The sequence below is a fragment of the Diplodia seriata genome (genome assembly GCF_021436955.1).
Source record: "Diplodia seriata strain FDS-637 chromosome Unknown scaffold_9, whole genome shotgun sequence".
Classification (NCBI taxonomy): domain Eukaryota; kingdom Fungi; phylum Ascomycota; class Dothideomycetes; order Botryosphaeriales; family Botryosphaeriaceae; genus Diplodia; species Diplodia seriata.
The window spans coordinates 881,306-899,772 of NW_027117316.1; the positions used below are offsets into that span (position 1 = coordinate 881,306).

The following is an 18,467-nucleotide window of genomic DNA, read 5'->3' on the forward strand; positions in this document are numbered from 1 at the left end:
ATGTTGCATGTATATATATACCTATGAGTCTTTTCTGTATGTTGTTCGTGGTTAGCATTGATGCGAAAACGATAAAAGCGTCTGTAACTTCAACGTGGGTTATCATTGCGTTGACCGGTTCCTGGTAAATCTGTATCTGGTGAGAGTTTTGCACCGCAAACCGTGTCACGAATAATTTCGCAGGAATACGGAGGCGGGAGAAGGTTGTCGGGTGATTTCGGGCTATACATCGTACTTGACTCAGACAGACAGAAAATTACCGTTTAAGGATAGCCATTTACGATAGCTCCACGCTTGAGCGATTGACGGCTATCTCGGTAATAAATATCGATAGAAATCCAAGTCGGTATCTGAAGGCTCCCTTCTTCCGGCGTACAAGTTTGCTTTTCCAACCCCAACGCCAAACGGTTTCGTCAAATCAAGTCTAAGGATATGCGGTTCGTAGAAAATAAAAGCGCCCTTGAATGCGTTCACACGACCAGCTCGCCGCCCTTGGCAGCGACGAGCTCATCGCCGTACTTCCTGAGCTCGTACTTCTTGATCTTGCCGCTGCCGGTCATGGGAATGTTGGTGTCCACGCCATCCTCGCCCAACCAGAAGATGTGTGCAGGGGCTTTGTGCCGACCAAGATGCTGCCGCGTCCACTCGCGCACCGCGTCGTCCGACAGCCGCTCCTGACCGGCCACACGCTGCAGGAAGGCGCCGACCACCTCGCCGTACTTGGTGTGCCGCAAGCCCACGACGATGGCGCGCTCAATCGCGGGGTGTGCCACTAGCCTCTCCTCGATCTCGAGAGGGTATATGTTCTCACCACCTAAAGAAGATGCAAGTGTTAGTTGGGGCTGCTGCAGGTAGACGTGTAATAGGTGGGAAAACAAAATTGATTGGGACGCTTACCCCTGATGATGATATCCTTGAACCTGCCGGTAATGGTGCAGTAGCCGTTTTCGTCGAAGACGGCCTCGTCACCGGTATGCAGCCACAAAATGCCCTGCTCGTCGCGGATCATGCATTCGTCCGTCTTCTCCGGGTTGTTCCAGTAGCCGCGCTGCAACTGGTAGCCGGCCATGCACAACTCACCGCGCTGGCCCACCGGCAGGATGCGGTTGTTACGGTCGACAATCTTCGAGTGGGCATGCGGAAGGACAGTTCCGACAGTGGTCAACCGCCGGTCCACCGTGTCGTAGGTGTGTGCGTTGAAGCAGGTAGGCGAGGCTTCAGTGAGACCTGGCAGGTTTGACGTTACACAATCAGCTACCTGGTCACGCTTACGAACGCCGCAGCCACGTAATCGTGCGCGGTGCGGCATAAGAGTGGGGGCGTGGGAAAAAGTCAAGGGGAGGGTGCAGATAAAGAGGCCTTTCCCCCCCTTTTCTTGACATCTGCTTTTCGCTCAACTTACCGTAACTGCTCGTGTATTCAGTCATACCCAACTCGACCAGAATACCTTCCATGAGGTGGCGGGGCACCGGAGCGCCTGCGATGATGCCGGTTCTCAGCTTCGTGCAGTCGAAGCCATCTGGACGCGGAAGTGAAAGGATCGAGTCGAACATGGCCGGGACTCCGTGCAAAGCGGTGCACTGCTCATCAGAAATGGCTCGCAATGTCGCCTCGGCGTCGAACACCTCGCCCGGAAGGACGATCTTGCTACCGTGCGTGATGCACGCCATGAGCCCAAGCACGAGTCCGAAGCAGTGGAAGAGCGGGGGCGGGCATGCGAGAACATCCTCGGAAGTGAATGCCATTCGATCCCCAATGAACCTGGAGTTATTCACGATGTTGCTGTTTATCCAATCTCGTCAGTGCTTCTTCTTTCTTTTGTTCTTTTTCGAAAACATCCAAGCCCACTTTTCTGACGTATGGCGGACTTACTGGTGAGTGAGCATTGCTGCCTTGGGGTTCCCGGTAGAACCACTGGTGAACTGCAAGTTGCACACATCGTGGGTGTTGAGACTGGTGCTAACGCGATCCAGGTGGAAAGGAGAAATAACGTCACCCAGGCCGATCAACTTGTCGTAAGTGGTAAACTCGGGGATCTGCTCGCGCAGGGCAACGACGTGGGCCAGGGACGGCAGGGTCTTCAGGCGCGCTTCCGCTGATCTCAACTGCTCGACGAAGCTGCCGTTGTCGTAGCGCCCAATCCTCGACTGGATAAACAAAAGCTTGCACTCTGCGATTGGGTCAGCGACATCGGGATCCACAGGCCAAGCATTTAGGCCGACAGCGGATGTGCAACACCAAAACCCTCCAAACCAACTCACCGGAATGGTTCAGCGCATAAGTCGCCTCGGTGGCCGTGTACGTGTTGTTGAGCACGACCAGGATGGCGCCAACCTTTGCGGCGGCAAAGAAGACAGCCACGTACTCCTCGCAGTTGCCGGCCATGATGGCGATGCGGTCTCCGGGCTTGATGCCCATGGCGAGCAGGCCGCGGGCCAGCTGGGTGCTCCGCTCCTTCAGCTCGGCGTAGGTGCGGCGCGTGCCGGTCCACGACACGACAAGAGCCTCTCTGTCGCCATACTTCTCGGCCTGGAAGTCGAGCAGCTCGCCAATGGTGAAGTTGAGCAGAGGAGGGTCGATGGGGCCGTGGACCAGGGAGAGCTGCAGGCCCTGGGGGCGCGCCGCGGGGTCGAGGATGTGGAGGGTCTGGTTCAGACGCTGCAGGGCGGGGGTGGGCGAGGCCATGGTTGGAGGTTGAGAATGCTATCTCGAATGGGCGTCAGGACAAGCTCGCAGCGCGGCCAGAGGAAAGGTACCAGCGCGATTGATAAGATCTCGACGGAGGGCTGGGCCGCGTGGGCGAAACACCGGGCCTGGAGCGCCTCGGCCGCTTTTTCCAGCGCGCAAGGAATTTGCTCCAGGAGCCGGAGCTGCAGGCCAGCCAGAGCCCGCGATCGCCATGGCCCGTTACCGGAGAGGGTATGTCGCACGGGGCAGACACACGCGGTGTCTGTCTGCTGAATTTTCCCTGGTTCCATCAGATAAACGGCGCGGCCCTAGGCTGGCCCAGGCGGGTGTCGTAACATCGGGCGCAAGCTTAGCAGGTGGCTGCGAGGATGCATGGCGTACGCGTCGGTAGCTGCCGCTATCAGATCCGCTTTTAGTTTCGTATCCCGGACATTGCCGCTAGCAGATCCTCTAACAGGACTTGGCCGGGGGCGCGCTCGATAGGCCCGCGCCTGCCCGCGCCTGCCCGCGCCTGCCCGCCCGCGCCTGCCTATCGAGCGCGCCCCCCGTCGGCATTTCCTGCCCCTGGCCCTGGCCCTGCCGCTGCCACACCACGCACCCAAACAATTTCGGCTTCTGCGTGGAGACGGCATCTCCTCCAATCCTTCGCTCTCCGTGCTCCCACACACGCCCAGGCCAGCCGGCTCCCGCGACCAGCTAGCACCGCTTCTGGACACGCCTCGGGCCAGCAGCTCCGGCGAGCAGGCGTCATGACACCAGCCCGCATTGACGGCAAATGGTGCGGGTCGATACCAAGAGTCGCGATGGACGCCCGGGACGGTCACCAGGCCGCCGAGCTCCCACACGTCCATCGCTCGTCGCAGCGCGACATCGGCCCAGCCAAGTGACGGAGATGCAACCCAGCTGCGGCAAGACGGAGGCTCGTGTTCAGCCCAGCCTTGCCGAGCTTCTCCAGATTTTTTCCCCCTAGAGTGCATGGCCATTGTATTTGATTATATCCCGCCTTCTATGTGACCACGCGCCCAGAATCTTATCAAATCCCACTTCGTCGGCCTTTACCTGGAGCGCTGCACCTCTGCCCGCAGCCTCTGCAGCAATTGGATCTGCATCCATGTCGTTCTCCACGAGCTTTCCCGCCCTCGATACGCTGCATCGCCAGCCCTTGTCAGCCGGGCAAGCCGGGATCAGCAACGGCCTGACAGGCACTGCGGAACTGCACCATGACAACAAGCCTGCGGAACTTGCTTGGAACAAAGCAACCCTCGCCCGCGGCTCCGTCGACTTGACCGTAGATGTTGTCCTCGAGGCCGCTGCGCGTCTCATAGCAGCTTTCACCGGCGAGGACGACGTAGTCTTCCACTACTCTTTGCCTCCCGCTGTCTCCAGTTCTGTCGAGCACGCTCCGGAGAGATTCGGTGTTGCCACGGCTACCGTTGAATACGAGGCTGCTCAGCGCACCAGATCATGCCTTGTCACCACATACCCGGGGTTCCAGCACTCCTACGGTGATGCCCAGACCGACTTCTCCGTCGATGTCCTTGAGAACGGACAGACGGCAAGCTTCTCCGCCAAGGTGTGTTCCATTCCGCAATTAGACGTGACTCACTCAAACTGACATTTGTTGCAGCCATTCGTTTTGCGGGTGGAGCTCGGATCTAGAATCCAGCTTAGCACTCATTACTACAAACGTCTGATGTCCTCTACCGTTGGTCAATCTCTGCTCAATTTTGTCGTCGACTACTTGACCTCAAGATCCTACATTGCGCCAGCAAAGAATAGACAGCCGTCTTTCCGGTCAAAACTCAACTACCCTTCTCTTTCCCAGCCGCCGCGTCTCTTTGAAGACCAAAGCCACGGCCACTACGAAACCGGTCCAGCTTTGCTCCACGCCGCCTTCAGACGGCGAGCAAAGGACCATCCTAACCGGCCAGCCTTGGACTTCCTGAAATCTCGTCCTTCCGATTCGCCTGCAGTCCATGACATTTTCACCTATTCCGAGCTGGACAGGCTCACCGATGCGCTGGCCGCTCGCATAAGATCCACAATTCGTACGGGCGGCAGGCAGTCGATCGTCCCAGCCGTTATTTCCTCGTCAGCCGAATTGTATGTTTGCTGGCTTGCTACTATCAAATCTGGGTGTGCCTTCTGTCCCGTTTCCCCAGAAGCTCCAGTGGACCAACTACTTTACGTCTTCCAAGATGTTGAGGCATCGCTCCTTCTGGGTCGCGGCCCCAAGGAAGGAGCATTATCCGATGCCCTCGACGACGCCTTCACTTGGATCGATGCAACTGAGTTTATCGATGAATGGCGTTCCATTGGCAGGCCGTCGATCGACCATGGACTCCTTCCTTCAATCGATGAGGATGATCTTGCCTATGTCATGTACACCAGCGGTTCCACTGGACGGCCGAAGGGAGTCAAGATAACTCACCACGCTGCAACATGCTCGATTGCTTCGCATTCTCTTTACCTTTCTGCTCGGTCCACTTCCAACCCTGCACGTTGGTTCCAGTTCGCAGCACCCACCTTTGACCCCTCCGTCATGGAGATCTTCGTCACGTTTTCCACCGGCCACACATTGTGCTCCGCTGAGCGTCAGACAAGTTTGACAGATCCCGAGGCTACCATCACGGAACTCGGTGCAACAGTTATGATGGCAACGCCGAGCATGGCAGCTATCCTGAACCCACAGAGAGTACCAACCTTGAAGGACCTCTGGGTCATGGGCGAAGCCGTCAATCGTAGGGTCATCGAAAACTTCTCTTCCGACTCCCCGGCTCGCATTGAACGCCACGGGACTAGCACTGCCACCTCGCCCGAGGGCCTGCTCAACGCTTACGGTCCGACTGAGGGCTCTATCAACTGCACTCTGGTATCGAATTTCTCCGTCCACGATAGAGGTTCTATCATAGGCAAGCCACTCCCCACCTGCGCCATGTTCGTCATCGATGCTGCAGAGAAGGATGCTGTCGTCATGCCTCTGGGCTTCCCCGGTGAGCTGGTTATCGGTGGTCCGCAGGTGTCCGCAGGATATCTGAATCGACCTGAGGAGACTGCGAAGGCCTTTCTCGAGAGCGAGCAGTACGGCAGACTGTATCGTACTGGTGACCGCGCCAGGGTTGTCGAAGACAGGGATGGCAGCCTCACCATCGAGTACCTTGGTCGTCTGACCACCGATCAGGTCAAGTTGAGTGGAAGGCGTGTCGAACTCGGCGATATTGAGGCTGTTGTCGAGAAGTTGGATGGCGTCAAGGAGGCCGTTGTTGTGGCGCATAAGCCAGTTGGTGGTGGCCACGGCAGTGAACAGGTGGTTGCCTGTATCCTCCCACATGCTGATACTGACCAAAAGCGTCTGGTCAAGTCCTGTCAAGCAGCAGCCGACAAGTGGCTTCAACCCCATATGCGGCCGTCTAAGTATTTCTTCGTACAAGAGATTCCTCGCTCCCGGTCCGGCAAGATCGACCGCCGCTCGCTGGGTAATCTGGTTGAGGAGTTGTGGTCGACTGTAGCAGCACCTGTGCCGGCTGACAGATCTATGAGCGAAAACATCGGTCTAGACGAAGGTATCAGGCAGGTTGTCTTCACCGGAATTGCAGATGTCACGGAAATCCTAATCGATGACATTTCTCCCTCCGCGGAGCTGCTGTCGTACGGATTCGACAGTCTACGGGCAATGCGGTTCCTGCAGAGAGCCCGCGAGCTGGGACTGCAGGGGCTGACCGTTGGCGACGTCGTCACTTGCCGTACTTTTCAAGATTTGGTCATGAAGTACATGAAGACAGCAGAAGCAAGGCAAGGAGCCGGCACTCCTGATCCTTCTGCTATTGCCTGGCGCACGACCGCAGCGGATTTCCAACACAAACACGAAGAGAAATGTGCCAAGTCTCTTGACGTACCGACTGAAGCTTTTGAAAAGATTCTTCCCACCACATCAACCCAATCCGGTATGCTTGCAAGTTTCTTGCGTAGTCTGATCGATCCTACTGGACAAGACGCCAAGCACTACATCAACCACTCGGTGTACGAGGTCTCCAATGATCACGACCTTAACGCTGTCCACGCCGCTTGGGTGGAAGCTCTGCACAGCGGAGATGCGTTCAGAACGGCCTTCGTTTCCGTGGATGACGACTTGGCGCCATTCGCTCAATGTGTCTTCAGTGCATCGTGCCCTCGAGGCCGCGTTGTGGCAAGGACGTACCGTTGCGAATCAGACGACGAGTTTTCTGCCCTTGTTCACAAGGCGTTGGGGGAGGCTGAGTCCTCTATCGTTCTGGATCGGCCACCCTTGAACCTCGCCATTGTACAATCACCCAACCGCGCCGGAGTCGTCCTTAGCTTGTTCCATGCAATATTCGATGGCGGATCCCTGCAGCTGCTGGTTCAGGATGTGGAGGACCGTTTCTTCGGCCGTGAGGTTGCCGACAGGACGCATATCGATGTGGTCGTTGAGCGCCACTTCCGCGCAGACCGAGAAGGCGCGAAGAAGTATTGGCTTCAGAAGCTGGAAGGCTGTGGACCGACTACGTTCCCTGCCCTCTCCCGCTTACAGCCCCGTTATCTGTCCAGAGGTCCCCGTGTTTCCACCGTGCTGTCCGGGATCACTATGAACGACTTGCAGAGTGCTTCGAAGGCATCTCAGATCTCATCCCTTGCGGTACTCCAGGCGGCCTGGTCCATGATACTATTCGGCTATACTGGCTCCAAGACCGATGTTGTCTTCGGTAGCGTTGTGTCGGACAGGTACAGTCGGGATACTACAGATTGTCTCGGCCCAACCTTCGTCACTGTTCCCATCCGCGTGTCTGTGAACCCTGATATGCCCGTCAAGGAAATCGCCAAACGTCTCACCCTCCAAAACACCGAGGCTATTCAGCACCTTCACACGCCGCTCAGTTCCCTCGTTACCTCGGAGGGTCACCTGCATTATGATACCTTGCTTGCGTTCCAGAACTTTCCTGGTGGTGCTGCCGGAAGCGACCTGTGGAAGTCCATTGAGTACCCACCAATGGGCAACGACTTTGCCGTGATGCTTGAAATCTGGCCCACCGAGAATGGCCAGCTCTTACTCAAGGCCACTTATGAGCACAAACATCTCGACGATGTTGCTGCGCATACCATGCTGGCACAACTCGACGACGCCATTGCTTTCATCCTGGAGGGTCCCGATAAAGCATTCCTGGATGGCCGCTTCGCTGGCAGGGCGCAGCTTCTTTCGGCATTCCCTGAGACCGGCAAGAAAGACACTACCGAGGAGGTCCTGCTACTGCACAATCCATTCGAGAAGCTTGCTCATGAGTTTCCAAATAAGCTGGCGCTCGACTTCTTCTACGGCTTTGACCCGGAAGCGAAGCGAGTCCAGTGGACATTTGCTGAGCTCAACGAGAAGGCTGACGCTCTAGCCCGCTACCTTGTCGCTACACTCGGCTCTCTTGCAGACCGTGTTGTCCCAATATGTATGGAGAAGTGCCCAGAGCTGTACGTGGCTATCTTGGGTATCTTGAAGGCTGGCGCTGCGTGGTGCCCCATCCACCCTGAATTCCCTCCAAAGCGCCAGCACGACCTTATTACCCGTGCTGATGCTTCTCTCGTTATCCTGGCTCATGGAACGGCTGACATTGACGCCGCCGCTATTCCGGCCGACGTTGAGACTCTGAATATCGCTGTCCCTTTGCCGGACGGCGAAAAGAATACCGCGGTTGTCCTGCCTACCCCCGAGCCCCAGGATCTGGCATACCTGATCTTTACGAGTGGTACAACCGGTCCTCCCAAGGGTGTCCCGATCAGCCACAAGGCTGCGGCCTCGGCAATGCGCGCCCTCTGTGAAGTCCTTCCATCAGACACCCGGACTGGCACCGTTCGCGGCCTGCAGTTCTCCCAGTACACATTTGATGTGTTTGTTGAGGATCTGTTTGAGATCTGGAGGATGGGTGGAACAGTCGTATCAGCGCCGAAGGAGCTTATGCTTGGCTCCTTCGTCCAGCTTGCCAACCATTCCAAGGCTACTCATGCGCACCTGACTCCCGCTTTCGCCAGCGCCATCTCCCGCGATAGCCTTGAAACCATGGAGGTGATTACTATGATCGGCGAGAAGCTCACCCAGCCTGTTGCAGATGACTGGGGTAGCAACATGCGCGCCTACAATACCTACGGTCCTGCCGAGGCCGCCGTTGTCTCAACCGTCGAGCAATTCGGTCCGGACGGCCACAGCCAAGTGAAGAGCTCCAACGTTGGCGTTCCGCTTCCGTCTGTTGGTGCGTACGTCCTTCAGGACGGCCGCGCTGTCATGCGGAACGCGATTGGTGAGCTGGCGTTGGGCGGTGACCAGTTATCCTACGGGTATTGGAAGGATGCCGACAAGTCGAATGAGAAGTTCATCTGGTGCGAGAGCCTACAGCGCACCGTCTACCTCACCGGCGACCTAGTCAGGCAACTTGGCGACGGTTCCATCGATTTCGTGGGCAGAGACGACGATCTCGTCAAGATTGCGGGTCAGCGTGTGGAGCTGAGCGAGATCGCATACTTCCTCCGCGCCAGCCACCCCGCTGTGCAGCAGACCGAGGTCCTGTACCTAGCGTCGCAGCAGAGGTCTGGTAAAGTCGTCGTTGCCTTCTTGGCTGTCCCAGGCTTCGGCAGCAGCGAGGGTGAAGACGCTGCTATCGTCAAGGTAGCGGAGGACAACGCGGGCAGGCTGCTGCCGGGCCACATGATTCCGGACTTCTTCATCGTTCTGCCAAATCTTCCACGCACGCCTTCTGCGAAGGTCGATCGTCATGCGCTGAAGCGGATTTTCTACGATCATGAAGGAACCCACGTCAAGGAGGCTGTGGAAAATGTTTTGGATTCCGAATGGCGGGAGGCCAACCCCGTCCTGGTCAATGTGCTGGCTCAAGTAACCGGTGCTCCCAAGGAAGCCATCAAGCCGAACAGCACTCTGGCTGCTTTGGGCATTGACTCGATTGGCGCTATCCGACTTGCTGCCAAGATGAATGCTGCACAAGGCTCTCTTTCTGTCCTCGATGTCCTGCGCTGCAAGACTGTCTCCGACATTGGTTCCTTCACTGGCCAGAAGCAGGCCCGTCTCACTTTGACACAGAAGATGAAAGACTTCCACAATGCTTGGGCTTCTCCCGTTGCAGCTTATTTGGGCCACGACGGCTTCAAGGTCGCTCCTGCGAGCGTGCTACAAGAAAGCTTGCTTGGTGAATCCATGCAGAATCCGCAATCGTATTGGAGCAACCACTTCTTCAACCTTGATGCCAGCATCGACCTCGAGCGCCTCAAAGATGCATGGCTACAGCTCACTCAGGAGTCCGAATCTTTGCGTGCTGGTTTCGTTCCCAGGGCCGCTCTACCGAAGTCTGAAACCGCACCCAATGCGAATTCCATATTTTTGCAAGTCGTCTACGAAGAAGCGCGTGTCAATTGGGCCGTTCGGTCCGTTGAGAAGGAAAGGTTGATGGAAACTGCTAGGGAGGTCTCTGTGCAGACCGCCCAGCGCCACCAGGGCTCAGTCTTCAGAAATCCTCCATGGGCTGTGAACATTCTAGAGCATGCTCAAGCACGAACCATGGTCATGAGCATCCATCATTCCCTCCATGATGGCCCCTCTCTGGGCTTCATGATTGCCGAGCTTGGTGCTAAATACAATGCCAATGCTACGAGGCCTCGCTGCCAACTTCTCGAGGCTCTCGCCATTGCAAGCACGGATGCCGAGGCGCAGGCTACGGAGGGCTTCTGGGAGAAGGAACTCCAGGGGATTACGAGCGACATTTCCGAGGGATCAGGGCCCAAGATAGGCAACGATGCCAGTTCCGCCGGAATGCGCACGACCGACCATGTGTCCTCGCTCTCAAAGAAGGAGCTGCAGGAGGCAACTCGCCGTCTTGGGGCAAGCTCCATCGCAGCCGTGATCCGTGCTGCTTGGGGGTTCAGCTTGGCTGAGTTCTTTGAATCTCCGGACATGATATTCGCCGAGGTTCTTTCCGACCGCATCGTGGATTCCAGATTGGAGACGGCTATTGCCCCGCTCATCTCCGTTGTCCCCGTCCCCTTCCGTGCTAGAGGCACTGGCAAAGAGCTCATATCCGAGCAAAACAGGATCTCGCGCGACACTTGGGACCATCGTCACGTCAGGCCCGGTACTGTAAGGAAGATCCTTCAGCGCCCTGTTGATCAGCCTCTCTACCCGGCTGTCTTCGTTTTCCACCCTGACGGTGAGGTCTTTGATGCTCCCATACAATACCCTTGGACCAAGGCAGAAGACCTTGTGCTCAATGTTGAGCATGCAATGGCTTTCAACGTGTGGCAGATTGGTGAGGACATCACTTTTTCCTTCTCCGCAGCCAATCATATCATGAGCGAACAGCACCAGACTCTTTTCGTCCGCCAAGTGGACGCATTGCTGTCGGCCATGATTAGCCACCCAGAGATCGAGGTCGCAGACCTCACGAACTTCTTTCCGGACGACTTGAAATCTGTCACTAAGCCCCGCCCCGACACTCTCTGCCCTTCCAAGGTCGATCCCACTTGGTGGGTTGATCACTTCGCGAAGGAGAACCCTGACTGGATGGCTGTCGAGATTGCCACACAAATCTGGCCAGAGGCCAAGTCTGTCTCATGGACGTACGGGGAACTCGACACATACGCCAACCGTGTGGCCACCTACATCAAAAAGCATGGAAGCGGCATTGGGAGCGTAGCGATCTGCCTGCCCCGTACACTTGAGGCCTTCGGTATTATTTACGGTGTCTTCAAGTCTGGCCAGACCTACCTTCCTCTGGAAGAGAGCCTGCCCCTAGAACGCAAGATGTTCCTTTGCCAGGACAGCAACGCGTCTTTGCTGTTTACCACTGCGGACCTCTTCGAGGTTTCCCCGGAGTTTGACGAACAAGCTTGCAGGGTCGTTGACATCGAGACGACCGGCTTCCAAGAAGAGCTCAATACCTATGATGGCCAGACTGTGCCTGTTACCTACGATCCCCATGCCAATGCTTACGTCTTGTACACTTCTGGGTCTACGGGCAAGCCGAAGGGAGTTCTCGTAAGCAGGCAGAACCTCGCCTCATTCATGGACGCCCAGTCCGAGTTCATCTGCGACGTCGTTCCCGCCACCAAGGCCCTGGCCGGTACCGGGAAGTACCTCAACCTCGCCAGCAGAGCCTTCGATGTCCACATCGGAGAGATGTTCCTCTCTTGGAGACACGGTCTGACTGCCATCACTGCCCGCCGCACTCTCCTGCTCGATGACCTGGCAGGTGCGCTCAGAAACCTAAAAATCACTCACGCCAGTTTTGTTCCGTCGCTTCTTGACCAGACCGGCCTGACTCCCGATGACGCTCCTGAGCTCGTCTTCCTCGGTGTCGGTGGTGAGAAGATGACTGAAAAGACGAGGAAGCTTTGGGGTGGCCACGAGCGTGTCGGCCTCATCAATGCTTACGGCCCAACCGAAGTGACTGTTGGTTGCTGCTCTGGCCGTCTCTGGCCCAATTCCGACCCGAAGAATATTGGAAGTCCGCTGGGAGATTCCGTTGGCCACCTCTTCCGGCCTGGAACCACTACATACGTCAAGCGCATGATGCCCGGCGAGCTTTGTTTCACTGGTAGTCTGGTTGCGAACGGCTACCTCAACCGCCCCGATGCAGCAGGCTTTGTGGAAGACTTTGACGGCAAGCGCATGTACAGAACCGGTGACATTGTTCGTCTGATGCCGGACAACAGTATAGAGTTCCTGGGCCGTAAGGACGATCAAGTCAAAATCAGAGGTCAGCGTGTTGAGTTGGGCGAGATCTCCGAGGGGGTCAGAGTTTCTTCCTCTGACCCTGCCAACGTTGCCACGCTTCTGCTAAAGCACAAGGAGCTCTCCCGTCCCCAGTTGGTCGCTTTCCTCGCCAACGAGAAGGATATCAAGGTCGCAAAGGAGAAGAAAGAGGGATGCAGGTTCATCGATGAGCAATTCGAGGCCATCAACGCAAGCGTCCGCCCGAACTGCCAGAAGATCCTCCCGGCGCACATGGTGCCGGATCTATTCATCCCAGTCAACGTGATCCCGTTGACTGCAACCTCGGCCAAGGCGGATACCAAACTTCTCAGCGCTCTATTCTCATCCATCCCCATTGCCAAGCTCATGGCTGGTAGCCACAAGCCTGTTGGTGCACCTGCGGTCAGTAATAGGCCTCTCACGATAGAAGAAGAGACCATTTCAAGCATCCTCAAGGTTCTCATTGCCGACGAGTCACGCGAGATACGCCCCGACACGTCCATATTCGAGCTTGGCATCGACAGTCTCAGTGCCATCAGCCTGTTTATGAAGTTAAAGGAGATTGGATACGAATGCAGTGTTGCCAACGTCCTGACCCACCCCACTATCGAGCAGCTCGCGACGTTGCCCCACAAGGACAGGCAACAAGCTGGAGGCATTTCTCTTGAACAGGTCCAGCAACAGCTCGCACAGGTCGAGACTGACTACCGCAATGAGCCGGCGCCACCTGTTCCCTCCAACCTCGTCCAAGCAGTTCGGCCTTGTCTTCCCCTCCAGGAAATCATGGTTGCTCGATCAGCCGACTCCGGTGACGACAGCACATCCTTCTATGTCAATCATGTCATGCTGCAGATCGCCGGCGGCGTCGACATTGAAAAATTCTGCCGCGCGTGGGAGACGACGGTGGCCGTGAATGACATCCTACGCACATGCTTCTGGTTTTCTGGCGATCACTTCCGCCAGATAGTACTGAATCCGGATGCTGGTAAGATCACATGGGGTTCCGCAAGGGCAGAGGACGACACCCCGGCCCAGACCGTTCTGTCGCAGCTCTACCCCAGAATTCGCCAGGACATTATTCAGAATCTAGCCACCAAGCCGCCGGTTCGATTCAATTTCGCCGTCTCGAGAGGCGGTCAGCGCACTGCCCTTTTAGTCTCCATTCACCATGCGCTCTACGATGGTGAAACGCTGGGTATGCTCTTTGAAGAGGTTCACAAGAGATACCATGACTCCGCTCCGGACCCCAGAGAGAGCCCCGGTTCCCTTGTCGAGTACATCGCTTCTCGCGACAAGGAGAGTGCGAAGGAGCACTGGTCCGGTTTGCTCGAGAATTGGCAACAGACGCGACTCGTCGCATCGGAGAGCGTGGACCAAAGCGCCCTAGTCACGATCAAGGACCGCACCTTTAGTGCTAGCCTGGCCTCCATCGAAGCCGCTGCTTCTCGGCAGAGACTTACCATCGCCGCCGTCTTGCAAGCCGCATTCGGCACAGCTCTGGCTCAGATGATGGGCACGAACGACATCATCTTCGGCGCCGTCCTTTCCGGCCGCGCCGTACCAGTCGGAGGTGTCGACCGGATCCTAGCACCCTGTATCACGACCATTCCGCAGCGCGTCAACCTGCCTAAGTTTGGCGCTACCCTGCAGGATGTGTTCGCCACCTTCCAGAAGCTGAGTTACGAAAGCCTGGAGCACCAACACAGTTCTGCCCGTGACATTCAAGTCTGGGTCGGCGCTGACCGGCCGCTGTACGACACCCTGTTTTCCTTCACTCGTGCCCCCGAGCAAAGCATCGATTTCAATCTGTGGGAGGAGATTGAAAGCGACATGCCAATGGATTCATCGCTTGCCGTCGAGGTCCAGTCTGACTACCAGAACGACAAGCTGAACATGGCCATTGGCTGCACGGCGGCCTTCGGCGGCGATGCGAAGGCAGAAGAGATGCTTGAGAGGATTGAGATGCTCGTCGATACCGTGCTCAACGGCGATGCGCTTCCGCTTGCTGACCTGGGAATCTCTGTGGAGACTCCCTCCGGTGAAGCAGTTAACAAGAAGGCGGCTACTTGGGACGAGGCTACCTGGTCTGAGGAAGAGAAGAACGTCAGGCAGCTCGTCGCAGACTTCGCCCAGGTTCCGCCCGATAGTGTCAACAAGAACACGTCGTTCTTGCACATCGGCATTGATTCCATCACTGCTATCCGCTTTGCCAGGAAGCTCCGTGAACACGATTACAACCTCTCATCGGCAGACGTCATGCGCAACAGCTGCGTCGGTGCACTTTGTTTCCACTTCAAGCCAGAGACCGCTCACGCCACTGCTGAGGCCAGAGGTGGCAGACAAGATTCCGTGTTCGAGGTTCGCCAGCCTGAGCTCGAGATCCCTGCCTCAGCAAAGTTGAGGGAGGGCGACAGCATCGAGGCTGTTTATCGCTGCACTCCTCTGCAGGTTGGAATGCTGACTCAGACGCTGGGTCTTGATGGACGTCTCTACGTTCACCATCATACGCTTCGTCTGGCCCCCGATGTGAATCTCGCTAGATTCAAGCAGGCGTGGGAGAAAAGCGTCCGGCAAGTCGACGTCCTCAGGACTTCATTCCACCGCCTAGATACCGAGTGGACTGCAGTAGTCCATGAGAACCTTGTTCCCCAGTGGAAGGAGGTGTCAACATCTGACATGGACGCGGCGCTGCAGAATCTCCAACACACCACGGCTTTCCACGATGAAAGCCAGTTCAACGAGCCGCCGGTCAAGGTAACCATTTTCTCGGATGGCAGCTCAATTGTCTTCTCAGCATCAATGCACCACGCGCTATATGACGGCTTGTCCGTACCCATCCTCTTCCAACAACTTACCGACAACTACTTCGGCAAGGATGTCACTCCTTCTGCTCCATTCCACCAGGCGGCAAAGATCATTACTGCCAACCAGAAAACCGCTGTAGATTTCTGGACCAACAGGCTCGAGGGATACAGGAGCATCGGCATACCGCTCACCGAGAAAGAGACCAAGTCCGAGCAGATGACGCTGGCCAGCATCAATATCGCGGACGTCTCAGGACTCCGGGACAAGGGTTTCAGTGTCCAAAATGTCACGCTCCTGGCCTTCGCCAAGGCTCTCAGCAGTCTCGTCCAGCGTCGAGATGTCGCCTTCGGCATGGTGTTGGCAGGCAGAAACCTGGAGCTGGAGAACGCCGACTCTATCATTGGACCCACCTTCAACACCGTACCGTACCGCGTGCGCCTGGCTAATCCCCTGTCTTCGAACGAAAGCCTTCTGCAACAGCTGCAGCAAATGACAATTGACGGCATCGAATTCCAGCATGCTTCCTTCGCCGACGTCCAGAATCGCTGGCGCCAGACCGCCAACACCACCGGTGCAACGCTTACAGACAGTCTGTTCGTATTTCAAAAGGTGAGCTCGAGCGCTATTGAGAACTCGCAGAGCATCTGGCAGCCCTACGAGACCGAGGAAGTATCCGTGCCGTCCGAGTACAAGATGAACTTCGAGGTCGAGCACAGCGACCACACTCTGGTTGCCCGCGCTTATTCGCGTCTTGGAAAAGATCGCCTCGACGCCTTCCTGACCACCTTCCGGGCCGCCGTGCAAGACATTGTCGAGCACCCTGGCCGCTATGTCACTGCGTATCCCCCGGAGCTGCGCAACCTGCCACTCGAGTCTGCAGCTGAAGAGGAGAATGTAATTACTTGGGATGATCCGGCGGTCCAGCGCTATGCTGAGACTGTACGCGGTGCCATGTCCTGCGTTGTCAACGTTCCTGTCGAGAGCATCGACCTATCTACGAACATCTTCTCCATCGGTCTGGATTCGATTGCTGCCATCCAGGTAGCATCCCAGTGCCGCAAAGCAGGATTCCGTATCGGTGTGGCCGACATCATCGCAGGCGTGACCCTTGGTCGTATCTGTAGGGCTATCGCCTCCATAAACAGCGTTCAGGAGAGCACTGCCCCCGCTGAGAAGCTTGCACCCATCCTTGAGCCCGAAGAAGAGACTGCCGTGCTTACCAAGCTCAACGTCACCGAAGACGATGTTGAGAGTATCCTGCCTGCTCTTGCCGGCCAAGACTACCACATCGCCAGCTGGCTGGCCTCTGGCCGTACGCTGTACGAGCCGACCTGGACTTTCAGGGCTACCACGCGTCTCGATACTGAGAGGCTCAGCCAGGCCTGGCATGCCCTCCAAGAAAGACATTCCATCCTGCGCACAGCCTTCGCCGCCGCAAGACCTGATCAGCCCGTACAAGTTGTGCTCAAGCCTTCGAAGATCGCTTCCGGCACATTCACCGTTGAAGAGGTCACCGGCGAGCTGGAGGAAACCGTCAAGACCACCGTCAAGCGCATCTCTCATACGCCATCTGACCTTTTCACACCTCCGGTCCGCCTGCACGTTGTTCGCAGCAGCAATGAGACTGGACTCCGCGCAGACGCTCTCCTGATTACCATGCACCATACCACTTACGACGCGTGGACCATGTCTCGCTTGATAACCGACCTGCTCGACCTATACTCAGGCAAGTCGCCAGGGCCCGCTCCGCCCCCATTCACAGATATGATCGCCTTCACGCAGCGCTCACTTGCGGCTGTCGACCAGCGCACATTCTGGCGTCAACACCTGGACGGCTGCTCGCCCACGGTCATTCCGTCGGCTATTGCCAGCGACAGTATCATCGACGACAATGACCGCTCTCAAACTTTCGTCATGGCCTCGAGCACCACGCTCTCGCTCCGCTCTGCCGAAAAGGTCGCCAAGACGGCCGGCAGGCAGCTGCACACGCTTGTGCTGCTCGCGTTCGCGCGCGCGTTGGCAGCGGCCACAGCATCGGTCTCTCCCACCTTCGGCTTCTTCCAGCTCGGCCGCGGCGCCTCGTTCGACCGCATCGAGGCCGTCAGTGGGCCGACGGTCAACCTGCTGCCGCTCGGGGTGCGCGACGTGCGCGAACGAGACGTGCGCGAGGTTGTCGACGAGCTGCTCGGGAAGCTGGCGGCGCGGATGCCGTTCGAGCAGAGCAGGCTGAGGGATGTGGCGGCGTGGGTGAATGGAGGAGGAGATGCGAAAATGCCGTTCAACGCCAGCTTGAACTTGCTGTGGCATGACGATGTCGTCGGGAAGGAGTTTGGCGGCGAGGAGAAGCTGCTGGAGCCGCTGCTGGTCGGCGTGCCGACGGACTTCTCGGCAAGTAGGGTGATTGAAGGTGAGACAGCAGTGGAGGGGTTAGATTACAGCTGGGTGCAAGAGGGACAGCTGTTTGTGGACGTGGGCCCTGACAGAGAGGGCGATGGGATCAAGTTTGGTGTCAGGTGCGATGGAAGGTTGATGGGGGAGGAGGGTGTGAGAGCGTTTGTAGCGGTGTTTGAGAGAGAGATTGGGGAGGTGGTAAGAGCTTTGGAGGCGAGGGCTTGAAGATTGTGATGTGTAGACGTTGACGTGAGAGCAGAGGTTGTGGATATAGGGTGTTTCTTAGATCTGTAATTTTAGACAGGTTAGACTTTTTTTTTTCTATAGGGTTGCAGCAGGGAAGAGATGGACATGGCTGCCTTTTTTCTTCTTTTCCTGTATAGAGAGTTCCTCCGACTGATTTACGTTTCAATGTTGTGTTAGCCTTCTGTTCATACTTGAATGTCAAATGTTGTCGGTGCCTCCCGGCATCAACGCATCGTACCTGCGCTTCCACTAATCAAGCTGTCTGTAACCAAAAAATGCAGCACGTTATTCTCATCGGAAACATATTCGACCAGTGCTTCCATATACACAATGGATACGTTCCGCAAAAAGTCTCGCCTCCGCAAAGAATTGTGTAGAGGACCATCATGAAGCAGAAGCTCGTTGAACGGAAAGCATAAGAGTGAGCCCGAAGGCAAGGCTTGGATGAGGACAGTTGGAACATGTAAAGCATCAATGAGTGAATTCGGCGAAACAGCTCGAGTGCTTCCTCGGAGGACCTGAAAGTCCGGACACTTCGTTCTGAGTATAGACTACCGCTCGCGATGCACTGCATACTGCC

The 18,467-nt window shown here is 56.7% G+C and overlaps 2 protein-coding genes across 2 annotated transcripts; one reads left to right on the top strand and one right to left on the bottom strand.

Annotated features, from left to right (window-relative positions):
- Nucleotides 1-470: 470 nt before the first annotated feature.
- On the bottom strand, nucleotides 471-2,685 carry SLS55_008696 (putative NRPS-like protein biosynthetic cluster; the record flags this gene model as incomplete). Its single annotated transcript, XM_066780103.1, has 5 exons — nucleotides 471-814; nucleotides 898-1,227; nucleotides 1,403-1,782; nucleotides 1,873-2,170; nucleotides 2,262-2,685. 5 exons carry the CDS (start codon nucleotides 2,683-2,685, stop codon nucleotides 471-473), a joined length of 1,776 nt encoding a protein of 591 aa, XP_066629332.1.
- A 1,114-nt stretch (nucleotides 2,686-3,799) lies between these two features.
- Nucleotides 3,800-17,866, top strand: NRPS2 (Non-ribosomal peptide synthetase; the record flags this gene model as incomplete). Its single annotated transcript, XM_066780104.1, has 2 exons — nucleotides 3,800-4,261; nucleotides 4,316-17,866. The coding sequence occupies 2 exons, from the start codon at nucleotides 3,800-3,802 to the stop codon at nucleotides 17,864-17,866; spliced, it is 14,013 nt and encodes a 4,670-aa protein (XP_066629333.1).
- Nucleotides 17,867-18,467: the final 601 nt, after the last annotated feature.